A 21,619-nucleotide genomic window follows, 5' to 3' on the forward strand; every position below is an offset into this window, starting at 1 on the left:
ACAAATCAGTATCATTATCAGGAATTCCATTTTATAAAGTCATCCAGCAGAATACTATCAGCTCTCAGTATCCCTGAAGCTCAAAGAGACATCAGTGACTTTAGTATCAAAATCAAGGCATCTGTTGACAAAGGAGCGGAGTAGCTCCCCTCTTGTGCATCCCACTGCACCAGATCTTCGGCCAAGCTGAATTTCTGGGTTCCGTTTGGAGTAGACTATGCTAAACCAAAACATCGAGGTAAAGTTTCACAATCCGAGGAGTATCTGCCAAGTCCTCCTCCTCCATCCACTTTGCATCAAATGCAGGAAAGTCCTTGAACTTAACCAAAAACCGCCTTCGGACTTTACCTTTAGTCTTCGTATCCTTATGTGCCAAATCTGTTCAGGAACAAGGATCTCCTCGTTTTCTTCGACTTCGGGTTGCTCATCAGGCTCCCCATCATCAAGCACATCACCCTTAACAGGTTTCAAGAGACTCACATGCAATGCATTGTGAATCCTCCAAGTATCTGGCAGTTTCAATCGGAAGGAGACATCATTTATCTTTTCAGTTATCTGGAAAGGTCCGTAGTATCGCATACTAAGCTTTGGAAAGAGCCTCTCCTTTTCCTTTTTCTTTCGTAGGCGTGCCTTCTCAAAACGTAAGAGTACCCAATCATCCTCCTTCAGTTTCAAGTCACGACGATGGCGATCCACTGCCTTTTTCTATCATTCTTGAGACTTCTGCAAAGTCTCGTGAACCTTGGCAAAAGCCGTATCCAAATCTCGCGAATATTCATCCACTTCAAATATCTAATCTGTCGTGCTCACGAAGGATGGAACCTTCTCAGCACTTTCAACAATCTCAAATGGCGTCTTCCCCGTCAAAGAGTGTATCGTGTTATTGTAGGCAAATTCCACCAAAGGTAAGTTCTTTTCCCATTGAGTCTTCTGATCCGAGATACAAGACTTCAATAAATCTAAAACCACTGAATTGGCAATCTCAGATTGCCCGTCAGTTTGCAAGTGGAACGATGACGAGAACTGCAACTGCGTGCCAATGTTCTCTCAAATTTGCCTTCCAAAACAAACTCATAAATCTCCGGTCTCTGTCGAAGACAATCGTCCCAAACGTGCCATGTAATCGGAAAATCATCGTGATCATTTTGTGTTCTCGGGAGATAAAAATTGAAATCCATTGCAATAATTTCCCAGGGGCGGGTGGGTATGGGTAAAGGCTGTAACAATCCCTGTGCCTTATTCCTGTCAAACTTGACCTTCTGGCATACTAAGCAACTGCGCACAAACTCTTCCACATCATTTTTGAGTCTCGGCCAAAAGAAGTATCTCTCTACCCCTTTCATGGTGGTAGCAATGCTGCGGTGACCCGTAAAAGGTGGATAGTGGCATTCAGTCATAACCTTTTCCCTCAACGGCTGTGTAACGCACAACATGGTTTTTCTCATCAAGTAGCCTTCCCGAAGGAAGCATACGGCTATTGTCTCCCCATCCCGTATCCGTGTGAAAATAACTACAAAATCTGTATATGTGGCATAATGATCGACCATATCCTCGAAGCTCCTATGATGTATCGCGGAAATAGCCAGAACCAACGGCTTCTGAGACAAAACATCTGCCACCACATTCTTTTGTCCCTGCACATGGACAATCTAGAAGTGAAACTGTGACAAGATGTTCGCCCACCGCATCTGCTTTTCCGAAAGCTGCTTCTGTGGAAAGAAGTAGCGCAAACTCTGATGGTCTGTAAAGACAGTAAAATCCACTCCGAGTAGGTAATGCCGCCACTGAGTAAGAGCATGGAAAACCACCAAAAGCTCTTTCTCATAAATCTGTGTTGTCATCCCCGGCCTAGAGAACAATCGACTCTCGTAAGCAATGACATGGCCTTCTTGCATCAAGACCGCACCCAGACTACGACCATAAGCATCACAAAATACTTCAAATGACTTCTGCAAGTCCGGCAAAGTCAAATCTGGTCCTGTAGTCAATTTCTCTTTCAATGTCTGAAAGGCAGTCACCTCTGTGGATCCCCACGAGAAAGGGACTCCTTTCTGTATCAAGATATGCAAAGGGGAAGCAACCTCTGCAAACTTTCAAATGAACCGTCTGTAGTACGAACACAGTCCCAAGAAGCATTCAACTTCATGGACATTCTTTCAATCGGGCCAATCACGAACAGTGTCTATCTTGGCCGGATCCATTTGCACTCCTGTTGCTGAGACAAACTGTCCCAAAAAAAATGTATCTCTGAAGCATATGATCTATGTGTTTTGCTTCATTCTTGGAGAAAACAATGATATCATCAAAGAAAGTGCCAACAAATAGCCTGTACTCTTGAAAAATCATGTCCATCATCCGGTTAAATGTCGCAGGAGCATTGGTTAAGCCAAAAGGCATCACCTCAAACTCAAATAACCCAAAAGTCGTCCGAAAGGCTGTCTTGTAGACGTCTCCCGACGCGATTCGGATCTGATGATATCCACTCTTCAAGTCAATCCTGCTAAAGCACGAGGATCTCCCTGTCAAGTATATCATCGATCCTAAGAATCAAACATTTGTTCTTGATGGTGATTTTGTTGAGAGCTCTATAATCGATGCACATTCTCCAAGATCTGTCTTTCTTCAAATCCAACAACAGTGGAGAGCAATACGAAGAAGTACTATGCTGGACAAGACCCTTTTCCAAGAGGTCTTTTACTGGGTTCATAATCTTTTCATTCTGTACTCAGCTCACACGGTAAGGTGGCCGGTTCGGTGGCATGCTTCCAGGTATCAGATCAATGGTTTGATCTTCATGCCCTCTAAAAATCAATCGGCATGAGTGTGGAGAAAAATCTTGGCGTTCTTTTGATCAGGTCAAAACATATTCAACCTTTATCCATCGTTCAGTTCTCTCCCAAAAGAATGAGTAAGAAACTGAAGTTCATCAAGTACAATCTCTAAGCCCTTCATTTATCAAAGTCGCTTTCTCGGCCCGGTAGTCAACCACGGCGTAGCTCTTGTGGTACCAAGGGATCCTAAGTAGAACGTCAATCGCGTTCCCTATACACCCCTGTCATTGCAAACAAATTTTGCCAATGCTCGGTGTAATGGCAACATCCCATCCGGGTGCCAGTCGAACTACCTCCGCCTGTGGCGTCCGTCTGTCGAGTGTAATTCCAAATCGAGCCGCCAATTCCAAGTGAAAAGAAGTTTGCCTTGGCTCCTTCAAAAGAGCTTCCTGATCCTTCACTTTGCCCCAAAAGCGGCAAAGTTTGTACTTTCATTCATTAGATTCGGTGCAAGTCCCACTCCATGTGGTACCAGTTCTGCTTTTCTATCTGCCTTTTCTGCCACGTTCCTCAGCTGCTCTCGAACTGTCTGGGCTGTCGTCGTCTTTATCATTCTGTTCTTTCTGTGCCTTTTTAGGGCACTTCGCGGAGATATGTCTATGTTCCCCACATCCACAGCACTTCCCCTCTCTGATGAAGCGAGCTCTCTCCTCAGGAATAAGCTTGGGTCGTGCATCCTTTTTCTCTGGGTTGCTCTTTTTCTTTCTACTTTCATTCCCAGAAGTTTGTTCGGCTCGTTGTGTCATGGCCTCATCTGTGGGGTAGGTCAGACTGCCAGTGAATGGCAAAGCCCCGCTTCGCATGACTCATCAACTCCTTAATAGAAGCTGACTTCTGTTCCAAGCAGTGATCTCGGATCTCTGTAGGTAGAACGAAGGTAAACTGCTCAATTTGTTCTCTGAACGAGATCTTCTTGAATGAAGAGGCGGGTAGAAAAGAGCTCCAGAATCTTTCACAGTAAGCATTGATTGTATCGTTCCTGGTCATCCGAAGATGGTTCCAAACAGCTCGTACATCTCGTTCATATTCTTGCGTCAACCAAGAAGAAATAAAAAGCTTCTTAAATTTCAGCCAATTAATTGGCACAGTCTTGTTTAAAAGAAGCATGGACCACCAAGTACGAGCATTCCCCCTAAAGTAAGAGGCAGCTCTCCGAATCTTGGAGTGCTCTGAATAGCGTCCTCCCGCGAAAGCGATGTCAAATTGCTGGATAAAAGACAAAGCCTTCGAAGCATCTGAGTATCCTGAAAAAGTATCAAACTTGATCAAGTGTCCACCTTCCTTAAACTCTCGGACTTTCTTGCTTTTATCCTCAAGAAAGTCATACTGGTTGGCTTTGTAAAAATTCTTCTTGTTCGCATAAAGTTTCCATCATCGGAATCTGAGCTGTCTGTAGACGAGTCCTCAGTAGAACTGTCATTTTCTGGGCGAGATTTAGCCTTCTTTGCCTTTTTCTTGCCCTTTCCGAAGCTTTGTTTCTTGCTTCGCTTCTTACCTTTTTTTTGTCTTCTTCGCTCGAATCTGAAGAGCTAGAAGAACTGTCAAAAGAAGAAGAAGAACTGGGTACTCCTTCAAAGCGAACACACTTCTTCTGTTTCTTTGCCTCGTCGAATGTCGACTTACGACCCAAATATCCTGGGAAGTCAGTGCTTTTCTTCTGCTTTTTGCCGTGCTTTTTGGCTTTCTTTTGCGCGTCAAAAAGCTAAGCAATCCGTGCATCAACCACCTCTTGTAATTCCTTCTCTAAAAACTGTTTGTGATCAGAAGGTTTCCTTGACAGCGGGTTTCAGTGGTGGTGTAGTGGTTTTCTGCCACTGTTCATGCACTTCCTGAAAAGAAGTTTCGCTCATATATTTTGCCAATTTCGGATCCTTCGCAAAACTGAGCATCATCTTTGTTGCATCGCCAATCAATTGACGACGCTTCGTCTCTCTTTGCTCCGCCTGAGTAGGCCGAGGCGAGCCATACTCTCTGTGAGAATCTTCGTTATGATCCCTACCCGCATCTCCAGATGCGGAGGGAGTCGACTGATCCTTGCGTGAAGCCATAGGTGCCGCGGGAAAAAAATTGGGGATCGGATTTCCCGTAAAAGAGAAATCGGCCGTGCTCTGATACCACTGTAACAGACTTGGACACTCCAAGTCAAGAATCAATCGCGACAGCACCAAATAACCACTTCAAAACAATTCACAGATCACAATAGATTTGCACTCGCCCGGCGGAGTTCCGTGCCTAGAGATATTGGCCCCAAAGACTGGCGCCCCTTTCGGTATTTCTTTTTGTATTAATCAGTTCAAAGGACAAGAGAGTGGGTCGGGTTTCACTCTCAGACTCTGCGTCCAGATGCTCTGAGAAGTGAAGGCCTAAACCACTTATTTAAATGTTTACAAGGGATGCCAAAAGCAGAGCCCCAAAAGCTTCAAATCAAAAGCAATTGCTCTCTCTCTCTCTCACAGAGAGTCAAAACTTGAAAGCAAAAGCATTCTCTCTCTCTTTCTCATTGCGTAGAGAAAAAGCAAGATTTGCGTCGCTCAAAACCAAAAAAAAAAAAAAAAGTCCGCCTTCACGATTTCCGGAAATTAGGGTTTCTGGCAGAAATAAGGGTTTGCAAGATTTTTAGGGTTTTTGGCAGAAATTAGGGTTTCTGTTGTTCGTAGCCACGTCATCACTTTGTGACATTTTGTATATAGGCGCACATATTGCCTTGCAAGGGTGATAATTGGTTGCCTAGCTACTACAAACAACAAGTACGAAACTAAAGACTAATAGGACTCACCACCTTATGATACTCTTTATAGAAAGAAAAATTTGTGAAGATTTTAAGGGCAGTAATAGCTTATGAGGTGATCGTCCTATTCAAAGAATCACCCTAGTCTTTTCAAGTTTTCGGAAGGTGGTAGGTCAAGCAACTATTACTAGAGGAAAGCGAAGGGTGTCAGGCAAACACCCTAGTCCTTTTCAGAAGGTGGTAGGTCTTACTAGAGGAAAGCGAAGGGTGTCACACAAGCATCATGGATGCCAAGTTGGTCACAGATGGAGCTCCACACCTGAAGCACCCACCCTCAATTAAGCTTTACCTAGGATGTATACTTATATCAGCTCTTTTGATGCCTTTGGTAGGAGAAGCAAGGAGCTCAATTCTTTTAAAGACTTATGGTATTGTAGTCAATCTTGGGACGTCATTTGAAGCCTTCTGCTATTGTAGTCTGCCTTGGGACATCCTTGTAGAAGAGCTTCTCTTCCTCATGTCTCAGAAGCTTGGCACTAACTGTGGCATCCAATTGTGTTGGAGTGGTGCTACAAGCAAAAAAGGAATTTCAAGGCTACTCGTCTGTCATGCAATGCACATCACTTGTTGCCATTCAGATCATTAGCAAGAGCTATGTATGGTTGTCTCCGAGAGCTTTGCTTGCTACCAATTTGATGTTTTTTCCTTAGTTTGTTCGTTGTTGCCGAGAGGTTTGATCGGTAGCCAGAGTTAATTCTGTAGAAAACTCCGACTTTCCCTTCATCAGATTGTAGCCGACCGCGGCATGGTCCATAAGCTCTTGCATAGTTGAGACTTGCTTAGATAGGCAATATTCTTGCAAGGGTGATGGTAATCCAATGATGTATCGCTCGCATTGGGCCTTCAAGGGAATGAACCTAAAAGACACCGGAAGGTACACATCAAGAAACCTTAGCTTATAGTCATATGTGATTTCTGTGGCAAGTATTTTGGAGTTGCCCCACTCTGCCAAAATCCAGACTTCAAAGAGAGAAGTCATATAGCTGCGTGCAAAGAGTGTCTTGAAAGCTTGCCACGTCCTTGGAGCATGTGGTTGTGTCCCAATTGAACTCCACCACACCATCGCATTATCTCTAAGAAATCCCACTGCTCGAGAAATTTTGGATTCTTCTATATAGTTCCCCAAAGCATAGATGTCGTCGAATTGTTGTAGGAACTGCAATGCTTTCTTTCGATCTTTCACCCCGGAAAAAGTGAAAAATTTGGCAGTCGTGCCACCATCCTTAAAACCTTTCGGTTGTGAGCAGTGAAGACGGGAGCGCGCCCGACGCACGATGAAGTAAGGGTGGGAGTGGCTAATAAGTCCAAGGTCGGGACCCGAAGATACTTCAAATAAAATACCAATAGTCTCATTTTTGCTCTGTCTGCTCTTTTGTAGAACCAGTATGCTTTCAGAAAAGCACACGCCTGATGCTCTCATACCACTGTCATAAGACGGGCACCACGTGCTTATAGAAAAGAGCAGATTCAACAGACTTTTAGCACTTCAATAACAATTGAACTGAGAGAGAGAGAGACAACACGCGACACGGAGTGGCAGAATTCCTTCCCAGAGAGCATTGGCCCCAAACCTTGGCACCCCTTTCCCTATTTCGTATGATGCATCAACACGGTATAAGCCGGTACTCCAAACTCTACACCTTCTCGAGGAAGCATGCCAGAGAATGAGCCCATGGCCTCTTATTTAAAGGCCCTAGGCCCCAAATGCAGTTTTACATGAAAAGCCTTCAAACTCAAAAGCATCCAAAAGCAGCCAACGTAAATCACAGAAATCAGTACAACTGCCACGTCAACAGTCCACGCAAAACGCGGAAATCCGTACAGTCTGCCACGTCATCATGTTGGCGCAAAATCAGGGTTTTCCGTGCAGCTGCCACGTCATCAGATTCTACGTTGTGTGTGTGAGGGTCCAGCTTTAATTTAATTCCTTTATGTCACTTGGGCCCCATCGGACGAGGTCCCATAAGTTGGTAGGACTTCTTCTTCTGCTGTTGCTTGTTCTTCTTAGGGTTTAGGCCCCCTTGGCCGGGATCTGCGAGTTGGCTCCATTCTTCAGGGCTTTGACATGTCAGCAGTTTGTGACACTAGATCTATCTGCTTCACATCGTTTATGTATACACACAGTTTTCCATTCACATTCACACTTTTGCAGGTTCATTGACCTTGTCAACCCTTAGTATGCGCGCAATCAATGCCCGTGAACCCTAATTGAACTATCCAAATCCTATTAAGCAATAGTCTCCTTTTACTTCTTCTAAACAGCGAACGTCTGTTTCTTCTCCTTCTTGACTCCAAGTCTTTATAAGATTTTGAGTAAACGGAAAAATTTTATCAAACCTGTCTGATCTCCTTGGCAATGGACTAATGCAGTTGTCCATTTGTTTGCAAAGGGCAAAGAAGTTATGGGCTTGGCAACATTAGTTCTACTACCTCACAACGTGGCCAAGATATTGCACCATCGCAAAATCTCCCATTAAAACAACCTTCAGGCAACTAAACAGATAGATTTTGGCATGAGCTAAAGTGATCTTGAACAAGAGACATTGCCAGGTCTGTGTTGATTTCACATCATCACAATTCACCATTATGGCACAGAGGGTCTAGCTTAGCCGTAGCGGCTTGCCCCACCCTGTCAAAGATGAAGGTGAGGTGACCAAAAGGAGGCCATTTCCTGTGCTCACTACAGAAGCAAATCAAAAAGATAAAACAGACACAAAAGGATAAGCAAAATAGGAAAGATATGGAAACTCTAGAAGATAAAACACGGTACAGAATTCCAAAAGATGACGCAAGAAAAAAATTAGATGTAGTTCATCCACATGACAATAACACCATCAGATTAATCATGCATAGGATGGACTAAACACTACACCATCCTCACCGAAGTTGCCAGCCTAATAATAGGAATAGAAATAGAGTATATTAATATATGCTCCGACCCACACATACATGAGAATAATCAATACAAAGCTCTACCTACTGTTATTTTCCACAGCTCAGAGATGCAAGGAAGACTCTTCGAATAAAAAGATAGTCGGTAGACCATATGCACCACTCGGATAGACAGAATCAACACAATATTAACTCATCCTGATGTGGAGGAAAACATATGTCCACTATATGAGTATATATGTACCTAAATAAATCAAGCAAATCCGAGATTCGCCATTTCAAGGAAGGTGCAGATTATACAGTCTCAGTAGTCATCCACAAGCCCATATAATTATTAATCCATCATGCATAGTATTGACAAGATATTGCAGCTTTCGTATTAATGTTTCCAGTGCCAATAGTAGATATAGAACCCTAAGTCTCTAGTTGTGTTAAGTGAAGAACTAATATTTCGCCACAAATACCTACACGGCTGCTACCTGAGACAAAGCCTTAAAGATTCATCGCCTTTGTAGGAACATTTAACCTGAGCTAGAGCTAGGTTATCTTCTTCAAACTTAAGCTTTGAGGAAAGTGTTACTAGTAAACCTATTAAGGAAACACAATCCAATTCTTTCACATAATTTGATGGGAAGAAATTTCTTACATCGAAGAAAGCACCCCCCTTGCCGCTACCTTGTTAGCAATTCCCTAGCATACACCTATTGCTTACAGTAATTTGTTTACCTCTTAGTAGGCTATTTGGTAGCAAAACAGACTCCACAAAATAGGCTAAACAGACCCAATGCCAAACAATAAGCTGGCAAGTCAAAGATGAATTTTACCTTGTCATCAATAAAAGAGGGATCCATCATAGCTTCCAACATGCGTCGAAGAATTACACCAACATATATACATTTCTGGCGAAAGTTATATTCTTTGACCTGACATGGAGAGATAAAAACATTTCCAATTGATAACCTCACATGCAAGCGTACATTTTCTCAGAGAAAACAAAAAGTTTAGAATCTCACAGGAACATGGGCAAGGAAAACGTTCTGTAAGATGTCTCGAGCCTCATCAACCTGCAAGAAGATCGAACCAATGAGAAATTCTTATAAGAGCATGCATGATTTACTTTGAGATTTTATACCTTTGACTTTGTCTGCTTGACCCAAGCCTTCTGCATTACTTTGACCTGAGCATGACAGACATCATATGTCTATCAAAAGAAAGAACAAAAGAACACAATACTCTCTTCCTTAACTGGAAACTTCCTAGCGGTTTTCTAGAGCAGAAAACAAGTAGGTTCCGTAGAGATGTTCATTGATAACCAATATGATTGATCACTGTGTTTTACAGAGACCATAGCTCCAAAGATAAATTATATACAACCTTAGGACCTTGCGATACTTATTACTCTCACTCATGTTCAACTATAGACGTTTCTAGAAATATTTACCTCTCGTAACATCTCTAACAAATTAGTTTGAGAAAGATCATCGTGGATAGAACATGGATTCCCTCAATTGTAAAGGTTGCTTTTATTAAAGTATTTAGTAAGACAAACTTTCCTCAAAACCTATAATCTAGATGTTTCAATATAAGCAACCAAAAACTATGTGCGAAAAGGCCCATACAATCCCATCCATTCATATTCATTAGCTTGTGATGTAGGAGAACAGAATGACAGTAGCTTAAGAAAAAATCAGAACCATAAATACCTTGGTGCCAAGGTACTCAAGTGCCTGGTTCTCAGTATATACTCCAAGAGATGAACATTCCTACGTTTAAAATAAGCAACACAGTAAAGTACAAATTAAGAACTAAGCAAGCAGTTTTCCGGTCATCAATAAGTGCTTACTTGAAGAGATGGAGCCAGTATGCCAGCATATCTTGGATCACGACCCACGAGCTGCACAATCTCTTGGTCACTTTCCATACCCATACCTTTGAATACCACGATAATGGGAACCTACAAATCAAATGTTTTTTCAGTACAATTTTAGACAGATAAAGGCAAATCAGCATTTAAATTCAAACAACAGTCCTTACATCATCCGTGAATGTGTTAAGACGAACGTAGATCCTTTCATGTTTCACCAAGAAATTTGTCTTGCTTTTTCTTTCATGGGTGCTGCTGGTCACAGATGCTGCCACACTTACCATGCGAAACAAAGAAAATTTGATCTAAGCTCGCCGCAAGTGTTGCTGAGAATTTATAGTTGTGAGATCCATATATAGGTAGGTACGCACACGCATATTTATTTGTGCTTGTGCTTGTGCATGTGTATGTGTGTGTGTAAACACACACACATACATATACTTGTAAACACACACACGGGTGCATGCATGCCCATCAAACCTCAACCTCACCACAAAACATTTCAGCCATGACATGTTTCGTGCTAAAACATGGACTTTCAACATGAAATGTTTCACCCCATAGAAAGACCAGACGAAATGTCGGACCAAAACATCAACAAATAAAAAATCAAAGAACATTATGAATCATAATTATTGATATCACAATGACTCAAATTTGGCAACATAACAAACGTTCTACATTAAGAAACAAGCTACAAGCACTAATTGCCATTGACCAAGCACCAAATACGAGCATTGAGCCTAGCTATTTCAAAATAACCACTGCACTGTCAACAATGGGATAAAGACACTAGAATAGTAAATAGCCAAAACTTGTAACAAAACATAATTCATAAAAACAGTACATGTATGGACCTAGAGGAATCCATGCCAAATGCCAGATTCCCCTTCAAAGAAAAGTTCCAAGTTGTAACCTCATGCTAATCATCCACGAGACAATTTTCTCAAAAGAGCACATGATACAATACAGACATGAGATCCAAACTAAAAAGTTTCATCAAGATTCAGGAACAAAATATAGACTCATGGTAGTCATCCACAAAACAACTTACCAGAAACATATATGACACAAAATAAACATGTCATTCAAATCGTAGAGTCTCGTCAACATTTGGGATTTTAAATGTCACTCACATTCTCTGAGAGAATGAGAGTAAGTCTACATCTCTCCGAGTTCAAATTAAGTGACTTCATCAACCACAACCTCCACTATAACCGGCGGGCCATGTGGCAACGGGAAAATTACTAACATAGACTTGGAACAAAGAAAATAAAGCAGCTTCAAACTTAAATTGAGTTGATAAGAAGAGGCAAACTTCCCCTTCAGAGAGTGTTGACCCCCAAATTGGAGCCTCTTGCAGTATTTCTTTTATTATATTGATCATAAATCGTTGCAATTGCGTGCTTGTCGAGTGAAGCGCACCATATCCTTTTGGATAAAGCAGTAGACATCATCCACTACACACACGGCTAAAACTTCAAATTCTTGTCTGTCCTTGCACACGATTTGCATTGGTAGTCAACCCTTCAAATGCAGATCCGGATCTGATCAAAGTATCTGATTGAGCACGTGTGAGGCTCAAGCGCGTTTTGCAATATCAAGATAGATGAAGTTGTCTCTAGATCTCGGATCACAGAGGATCAGTACTCGCTGGTTGTTCACAGATCCCTAGCCCTTGAGAAGCTAACGCTTTCCTTTCTTCGTTTCCATATTTCGTTGTACATGAAGAATAGAATTTGAGCTTGGTGGAGCGGGTTCCTTGTTCTTTTACTTCTTCTACGAAGATGCTTGTTCCTGCCATTGCTACCAAACAAAGCAGTCGGGCTTCATATGTCCTTTCTTTCCACAGTAGCAGCATCTTCCTTCTTCCTTTAAGATTTGTACCTGGGCAGGCGAGAGATATTTGAGCTGCTTACCCGTGCCCTTTGGCTTCTTAGATTGATCAGGACCCCTAAGGGAGCGCTTTCTACCTTAATTTCCATGATCATCATATACCGCTCTCTATCTTGCACGGTAAGAGCTTTTTCCATCCTTATGGGAGGGGAGTTCCAGTAGAGTGTAGGTTCTCAACAATGATTGCCCACTCCATCATCCTCTAAAGGGTATCAAGGGGATACACCTTCATGCTCTACCGAAGCTAAGGTTGTAGGCCTGCTTCAAGTCTCGTGTCTTTTCCTCATCGGAGACCTTCATAAAAGGTGTGACTTTCAAATGAGTCGGAGATCAACACAATATCATCAGCATGTAACAACAATGGAATCCATATCCCTGCCACTTGGGCAGCTTTGTCACCCTCTCTGTCAATGTCATCAAAAGCCTCATCTATATACATTCCAAATAGAGGAGGAGACAATGGACAACCTTGTTTCACTCCTATAGTGGAGTGAACTAAATCAGATATCCCTTCTGGAGTGCGTTAGCAGCCGAGTGCATCAGAGAAAATAGCTAAAGCAGAGGAGACAAAGGACAGCCTTCTCTGATGGACTTGTGAAGAGGAATAGCATCAATCAAAGTACCATCAACAAAAAAATTGCAGAGCCATTTACAAACAGTAGGTGAACAAAACTACTAAACTCCCTGCCCAACCCCATATCATGCAAACTTTGTAGAATGTACTCCTACTCAATTCTATCATAGGCTTTATGAAAGTCAATCTTGAAGAAAAAGGAGTCCTGGTCTAATTCTTCAACAAACTCCATGCCTTCCCAAATGGAGATGATAGCATCTAGAATGTATCTTCCTTTCATACAGCCTTTTTTACCTTTGAGAATGAACTGATCCATGAGGTGGCTTAGTCTTCTAGCGGGAGAAAGGAAAAAGATCTTATACACAGAAGCCATACAAGTTATTGCAATGCCTGCAATTTGACCGCTGCCCGTATGCCCTCACTCTCTACCCATCTACTCAACTGCTACTCAAGAATAGATGCATAGAACCGTGCCAATGTGTGTCCAATCATAATAGTACGATAGTTTCCACGCTCTGTAGGATCTCCTGCCTTGAAGACAGGCACAATAGTAGACAGTCTCCAAGTCTCACTAAGACCCTCACACATGACACGATTGAACAGAACTGCAAGAACCTCTACCAGCATATCTCTAGCATGTATAGAGTGCTATGCTACTAGACCATCATGATCATATGCCCACCTGATCATCATCCCGTCAATGGCCATCTTTACCATCTCAGTAATAAAGAAGGTACTTGTAGACAGGCATGGCTCAGGAGGATCTGGAAGGGGTGTCTATCCAGGGGCCGTATATAAGGATGTTGCGTACTGACCCACAAATCAGGGAAGTAATAACTGGGGGAGGTGTTGGGTTTACAAGCCCCCAGCTTTCCCACGCAAAACTGCCCCCAGCTTTCCGTAAAACGCGGACGTCCGTACACAGTGCCATGTGGCAGCCTTTTCCGCAATTTACGCCGCAGTCGGCCAGGTCAGCAGCCACGTCACCATTTCAACCCGCCAAAGGGGTCCTTGCCAGGGGGGGGTTGTGTGTACTGGGAAGCCACGTCACCAGTTTGTGACATTATCACACTGTCGGCAAGCTTAGGCCATGAGGAAGGACCTTGTGAGTGGCATCCCAAAACGCAGTGAGTCCAAGCGATGTCATTGGCAAGCTTGAGTGCACGTTCGAGTTGGCCGTTGGTAAGCCTAGCTAGAAGAACGTCCTAAAACACTGCTCACACGGTGCTTCAGAGAGCCCAGGAGGGCGTTGATGTCGTCACAGGAGGCTCAAAACGCCGTCTGTCCAGCTACAATACTTGAAACAAAGGTCGCAGCTGTGGTACATTAAAGCTTGGTGACTTCGTGAGCGTTTTCAACACGCTAGGCACGCGCATCTCAACACGCTCAAAGCAAGGCTCAAGTAAACAGTGAGAAAATTTTCTCAGCACTCTTCGCCTGCGTGGTCTGCAACAAATTTTGTCATTTTAATATTTCACACTATTCTTAAATAGTGGTGGCCATCGTATTTAATCCTTGGCTAGAGGGTCTGTCACCCAATCACACCCGATCGATCAAGATTGCGAAACCGGTTCACGACCATCTCGGAATACTCACAACGGTGGTGTCGACGACAATACAAGGAATTAACGTTTTTTGCTTGCATTTGAAAGGTTGTCTCCAAGTGGCGATAAAGATTGATCTTCTAAAAATTTGACGAGCAACAATCACAAGAAGCAAAGATTTTTCCCAAGAGTAAAATGCCACTACAAATTGGCAATTTTTGGATGAGCTTAGTGGCATCCACCGACAGTGGGAAATCCATAAGCTCTCACAACATATTAAAGCACTCCTACAAAATGGAGGATCCTTGGAGGGTTGTTGATACATATGAAAATGTGGGAATTAGGGTTGCAGAGAAACGCACACAGCTTGGAGAAGACGAAGGAAGCTCAAGGCACACAATAGAGAGTGTGTTACTTAGTGTGCAATGGAAAGATAGATAGCCCCAGAGTGATGGGCGTATATACAATCCACGGGGGAAAAAACATCCTATAGAGGAAAAAAATGCCCCGGCAGTCCTAGTGTGTTCACACACATCACTACCACATGTATATGGTAACAAATCCCCCTTGGAGTCATGCGGTGAATGAGAGTTGGCACATGAGTAAAGGGAAATGCCATGCCCTGAGGACATGATCAGTCCACAAAGGGGAGTAAGCCCCAAGCTTTGCGGAAATCTTTAAGCTTCTCACGAGACAATGCTTTGTGAAAAGATCGGCAAGGTTGTCCTATGTTGGCACATAAGCCAAGCTGATCTCTCCTGCTGAGAGCCTCTCCCTGACATAGTGGTAATGCACCTCAATGTGCTTTGTGCGAGCATGAAAAACTGGGTTCCACGCAACTGCCAATGCGCTCTGACTGTCAGTGTAGATAGTATTGGTAGTGTCCTGTCCAACACCCAAATCAGCCATAAGGCGTCTGAGCCATACACACTCAACCGTAGCTGTGAAGACTGCCCTGTACTCAGCCTCACAACTCGAAGTGGCCACAGTAGGTTGCTTCTTGCTCAACCATGATATACATGAACTGCCAAGCATGAAACAAAAACCACTTGTGGACACTCGCGTGTCAAAACAACCAGCCCAATCTGAGTCCGAAAAAGCATGTAAGTCTGGCGGCAATGATCCCCCTTTGGGATAAAACAAGCCAAGATGTAAAGTGCCACTAAGGTAGCGGAAAATCCTCTTGACAGCCTGCCAATGCTTAGACCCTGGGCTATGCATAAATCTGCTGACCTGTGAGACTACAAACTGAATATCCGGCCTCGTGTTGCATACATAAATAAGGCAGCCAACAGCAGTTTGGTAAAGAGTGACATCAGCAGGATCGCCACCATCATGTAGACTCAACTTCAAACCTGTTTCCATGGGAGTGGCAATAGGTTTGCAATCCTCAAGTCCAAACTTACATAGCAATGTCTCTATGTAACTTTTCTGACACAAGGCAATACCACAATCACACTTCTTAAACTGTATACCCAAGTAATGATGCAACAGCCCCAAATCTTTCATCTTGAAAATAGCATTCAAATCAGCCTTAAATTCAGCAATATGTCCCTCATTTGGTCCAGTGATCAGCAAATCATCAACATAAAGAACCACAATGAGAAGTATATCACCCTCACGACTTACATACAATGTGCTTTCTGTTGGACTATTACGAAAGCCTTGTTTGACCAAATGAGTGTCAGCTTTCTCATACCAAGCACGAGGAGATTGCTTCAACCCATACAAAGCCTTGTTACATTTGCACACTTTGTCCTCTTGTCCTTTTATGACAAAACCGCGAGGCTACGTTACATAAACTTCCTCAAATATGTCACCATTCAAGAAAGCGGTAACAATGTCTGATTGATGTACATCCCAACCAAAATGAGCTACCAATGGACATAGAAAACGCACAGTAGTCATACGACAAGTGGGAGCAAAAGTCTCTTCATAATCTATGCCTTTTTGTTGTGCATAACCCTTTGCAACAAGTCGAGCCTTATGGCGATCGATCTCACAATCTGGCTTGCGTTTCAACTTGTAAACCCACTTCGTACCAATGGCCTTTTTTCCAGGAGGCAAATCACATAAAGTCCATGTGTCATTTTCTATAAGTGCATCATATTCTAATTGCATGGCAGCCATCCAAGTTTCTGAAATCTGTGCTTCATCAAAAGACAGAGGCTTCTCAACATCATGTAAGCTAGACACAGCCAAAGCATAACAATCTGATGCATAAGATGCATGGCGAGAGACTGAACGAGTACGACTAGACAAAGGTGCATCCAATTTATTGTCACGCAAAGTGTGTACCAGCCATTTTGGCATACCTCTAGCCTGCTCATTTTCAACCCTTTTCTCATCAAGTACATCATGTACATCTGCATCAGTAATAGGCTGATCTGCAACATTTTCAAAAACCCCCATAGGCTGTACATTTGCCTCATTGGAAATTACATTCATATTTCCACCACTGAAAAGAGGCAACAAAGTGTCATAAATGTCCTATGAGCTTACATTACTGTCTCTAGTACATGACAGCAAGGGCTGAATAGAATCTTCCACAAACACTACATCCCGTGAAACAAGAATACGCTTTGTTTGCGGATGATACAACCTGTAACCTTTGCTTTCAGCACTATAATCAACAAAAATACATTTGACAGCCTTATCATCCAATTTTCTACGCTGCACTTGTGGCACCAAAGCATATGCAAAACAGCCAAAAACACGCATCTGCTCAATAGAAGGCTTTCTATCATGCCATGCTTCATATGGAGTAATAGACTGCAAAGCTTTCGTACGACACCTGTTAAGTACAGAAGTGGCACCCATGATGGCCTCAAGCCAAAAAGAATGCGGCAAAGCTTGACTTTTGACCATACATCGTGCCATTTCCGTCAGTGACTTGTTTTTCCTCTCAACAACAGCATACTGTTGAGGTGTATAAGGCACTGTACATTGGTGTTTTATCCCACGACTAGCCAGAAATGCATTAAATTCATGAGACATATACTCCCCCCACGATCGGAACGGAGGGTGCCCATAGTACATTTCGAGACATTTTCAACCATAGCCAGAAATTGTTTGAAGCACATAAAAACTTCGGACTTCGCTTTAAGCGGAAATACCCATGCATGCCTAGAGTAATCATCAATGAAAGTCACGAAGTACAGGTAATTGCCCAAGGACGGAGTTTGCATGGGCCCACAAACATCACTATGCATAAGCTGCAACCTGCATGTGGCCCTAACTGAACCATCCTTTGGAAACTTCGAACGATGCATCTTACCCAAAATACAGCCTTCACAAACATGTTTGACAAGTGCTTCAAGAGACGGCAAAGAAGCAACCATATCAGATTTCTGCAAACGCAGCAAACTGATAAAATTCAGATGACCAAAACGTGCATGCCAAAGTTTTGCATCTGAAATAGCCCTTGAATCTGCAATAGCATTTACAAAATTTTGTCCACACTTGTCATACAAAGTGAGCTTATACAGCCCACGGCACAAAAGGCCAGATACAACAATTTCATCACCAAAACTGAGATCATGAACTGTACATCTGTCATCCACAAATTTGACTACAAGTCCAAGTCTAGCAAGTGCGGATACAGACAAGAGATTCTTCTTGATCCCAGGTACATAAAGTGCATCAACAAGTGTGAAAGAACTGCCATTAGCAACAGTAAGCACAATCTTTCCAACTCCCTGAACTGGATAAGAGGCATTGTTGGCACAAGTGACTGAATTCCCATGAGGGACGGACTCGAGAGAGGTGAAAAATTCATGATGTGAAGTAATGTGCTTTGTAGCACCACTGTCGAAATACCACACATGTGAATCTGTAGCAACTGACAAGCATGCATCATGGACAGCAGGATTGTAAGTGCACTCTACGCTAAAAACCCATTCTGCATCAACATCAGCATCACAGTCTCCTTTCACAGAAGACTCAACAATGGCTGCATTTGTAGTGGAACCAGCATTTGCAGTGGAACCACCCTCTTTCATCTTAACCTCTTTGGCCTTCAACTTATGACACGACTTAATCAAGTGATCATTAGCTTTGCAATAATGGCAACGCATCTTCTTTTTGCCCTTATCACCAGAATTTCTAGACGAATTGCTGCCAGCAGAAGCATTAGGAACAAAAGTTTTGCCACTCGCAGCAGAACCATAAGAAGTGGCTGCATTGCTGTTACCACCCTATCTTTGAGAAGTAATAAAAGCCTGTTCAACTGCACGCTGCCTAGTCCTGTTTTTTCTACAAAGTGACTCTAGCAACAGCAATGTGCATAATGCATCAAACTTGACAACTTCAGGATTTCCTTGGGTCGTCAGTCTCCAAGTACTAGCAAAAGTCTGGTAGGAATCTGGTAAGGCATCAAGAACAGTCTGCACTAGGGAACTGTCTGAAATGACTTCACCTGCAGAAATGAGTTGCTCATTGATATCCTTGACACTAGCAAGGAAAGTGTCCATATCATCTTCCTCATGCATAATCTTTGACTCCAGCTCTTTACGCAGCAAAGCAATTTTAGCCTCATTGCGGCTTGCATAAAGACCTGCTAAAATATCCCAAGCCTGTTTTGCAGATTTTGCTGAACGGATGTGAGGAACAATGGTGCGCTTCATAGACAACGCAATCAATGCATGAGCCTGCACATCCTTAACATCCCAACGAGCTTGTTCTGCCGTAGCCAAAACAACTCTAACAGCAGCAAGACCTGCAACATCCTCAACATCGCCTACATCCTCAGAACCAGGACGTACATCAATACCCTGCACAATGTTCCAGACGCCCTTTGACACAAGAACATGTTGCATCATATAAGCCCACATAGGGTAGTTGTCCCCATCCAACCTGTCCTCAGCAGCAAACATCTTGAACACATCTATGTTGTTGTTGTCAACCATGGTAAATGTTGCACCTGATGTGAAAACTGCCCGAAAATAGGAGAAACGGAGCGGGAACAACACGTGCTATATAGCACAAACCGTAGAAGACTATAAGACACCTGTTCTGCAGAAAACGGCACTGACAGAAATTCTGCACAAAATGACGAAATAGCATGTGCAGTACTTCCTGAAGTGGAAACGGAGGCCTGAATGAGCCCAAATCAAAAATCTAAGCAGACCGCACTCTATGAGCTCACCCAAAGTATTTGTCGACCTGCGAACGCTCACCAAAGCTCACTAAAATCGGAGAAAGTGAGTAGGCGTGTACTGGAGCAGCTGGCGACTAAGCCCGGGAGGACGCAATCTGCTCTGATACCAATTGCTGGAATTAGGGTTGCAGAGAAACGCACACAGCTTGGAGAAGACGAAGGAAGCTCAAGGCACACAATAGAGAGTGTGTTACTTAGTGTGCAATGGAAAGATAGATAGCCCCAGAGTGATGGGCGTATATACAATCCACGGGGGAAAAAACATCCTATAGAGGAAAAAAATGCCCCGGCGGTCCTAGTGTGTTCACACACATCACTACCACATGTATATGGTAACAAAAAAGAACCAGTTTTTTGATGATAAAAACTTGTACAGTGACGCCAACGAACAACAAAAGAGCGACTCCAAAATCAAAGCGTTTCTGAAAAGAAAGCTAGTGATGGTGACTCTTTCTACTGTTTTGCTTCAAGCACTTGGTACACCACCGACACAGCATATAAAAAATATTTTTCCCTATCAAGTGTCATAGGTTTATTTTTAATTTGGTATGTTGTCAATATCAATGTCAAAAGCCTTGTTTTAGCGCAAGTTATCTTCATGCCAAAATTTTGTACGGGTTATAGACATTGCCACATATCAGTGGTAAGACCGCCCATTTATGTTTGGTTATGAGTTCTTGTAGTCTCACACTGATTGTTGTTTGAGGGAAGTGCACACACACACCTATGTTGTTGTCAGGGGGGGGGGTTCTACTCATAGTTTCAGGTGATTGAACTCTGCCATGGTCTATACCAAGTCCATTGTCGGTGGTTTGGGCTTAAGGAGGGGGTTGTTGGGTTTACAAGCCCATTTTCCCATGGGAAAATCTTTATGGCATGCAGTAACACCTCCAGTTTGCATGGAGTGTGCATGGGTAATGTTTTAACTCTATATATGTAAAGGTTTCTTACAAATTAATAGAAGGCAATAGCGTTGCTTTTTCCTTGATGCTGTGTCGAGCTTCTCTCTGTCTCTTGTTACTCTCTCTCTCGTTTCCTTCTCTGCGCTGCATCTCCTCTCACCATGGTGACCCACCTCTTCCATCCTCCCTAGGCCTTTTTCCATCGGGAGGGAAGTACTGAGTCTCTACTCGAGAACAACTGGTATAGGGTCTCGCTCCATCTAAGCTAGGAAGTGTCAAGAGAGCAGGATCCACTGCTACACCCACTCGTCTGCGAGATCTATATAAACAAAGTCGGTCTCTGATGTAAATGTATAGCGGTATTTGTCCTCCCTCTTTGACACCTGGGCTGTATTGTGCCAAAAGGAGACGGAAAGTGTCAAGACAGCATGATCTACTGCTACACCCACTGGTCTGGGTCCTATTGTGAAATCTTGAATGCATAAAATGGAGCTCGGTTGTGCCATGACATAGTCCACTGTGCTGGCCCCATGCTTGTGTGGAAAGAGAGAGAAAGAGAGAGAGGGGGGGGGGGGCGGGAGATAGATGTCCTTAAAGCAGAGCTTGCAACTTTACCGGGCCGCCCATCCTACAAGGAAGGAGAGATTATAAAGGTAGAAAAAGAGGCGATCAAAGAGGAGCCCACCATAGCAATCACCGTGAGCTTTGAGGGTAAGATGGAGGCAACGGTAGTGGTGAAGCGGAATATAACACACAGAGGAGAGGGAGGGGAGTTTACATAACACACACAAGGGGGATTTTCGAAAATAACATTTCAGCCAGACATTTCAGATGGAGCATTTAATTCTCACCCATCAGGGCTGTTGCAATACTTTTCTCGGGGACGTGACATATATACTCACCCATACATTTAGTGTGTGATGGTTTATTATTTTGCTTGAACTCGACTTCATTGTCATGGTCACAAATGGATAGTTTATCAACAAGAATATCACCTTCTAGGATCTTGAGGAGTCTTACCATCACACGATCGATGTTTCTCGAGCGAAAGAAAACCTGAGCGAACTCTTGAGAAACTTATAAAAACAATATTATGCACTTACATAATGACACCACCCCAAACAAAAAAAAAAAACATTAACCACTCAGTATAGAAGTCTACAAATCAAC

General features: G+C 43.1%; 1 protein-coding gene across 2 annotated transcripts in view; it reads right to left on the reverse strand.

The window, feature by feature from the left end:
- The window catches only part of NRPC2 (nuclear RNA polymerase C2), a 259,266-nt gene that overhangs the window by 153,737 nt on the left and 83,910 nt on the right, over nt 1-21,619 (reverse strand). For both annotated transcript variants that reach the window (XM_086509417.1, XM_086509418.1), the window contains exons 8-13: nt 10,546-10,651; nt 10,355-10,465; nt 10,215-10,274; nt 9,644-9,688; nt 9,525-9,575; nt 9,336-9,434 (exon numbers count right to left, since the gene is read on the reverse strand). In XM_086509417.1, the coding sequence (XP_086365543.1) occupies nt 9,336-9,434; nt 9,525-9,575; nt 9,644-9,688; nt 10,215-10,274; nt 10,355-10,465; nt 10,546-10,651 (472 nt within the window). The remainder of the gene's footprint in view (nt 1-9,335; nt 9,435-9,524; nt 9,576-9,643; nt 9,689-10,214; nt 10,275-10,354; nt 10,466-10,545; nt 10,652-21,619) is intronic.

This window comes from Adiantum capillus-veneris, chromosome 3 (genome assembly GCF_014529385.1).
Source record: "Adiantum capillus-veneris isolate H3 chromosome 3, ASM1452938v2, whole genome shotgun sequence".
Classification (NCBI taxonomy): domain Eukaryota; kingdom Viridiplantae; phylum Streptophyta; class Polypodiopsida; order Polypodiales; family Pteridaceae; genus Adiantum; species Adiantum capillus-veneris.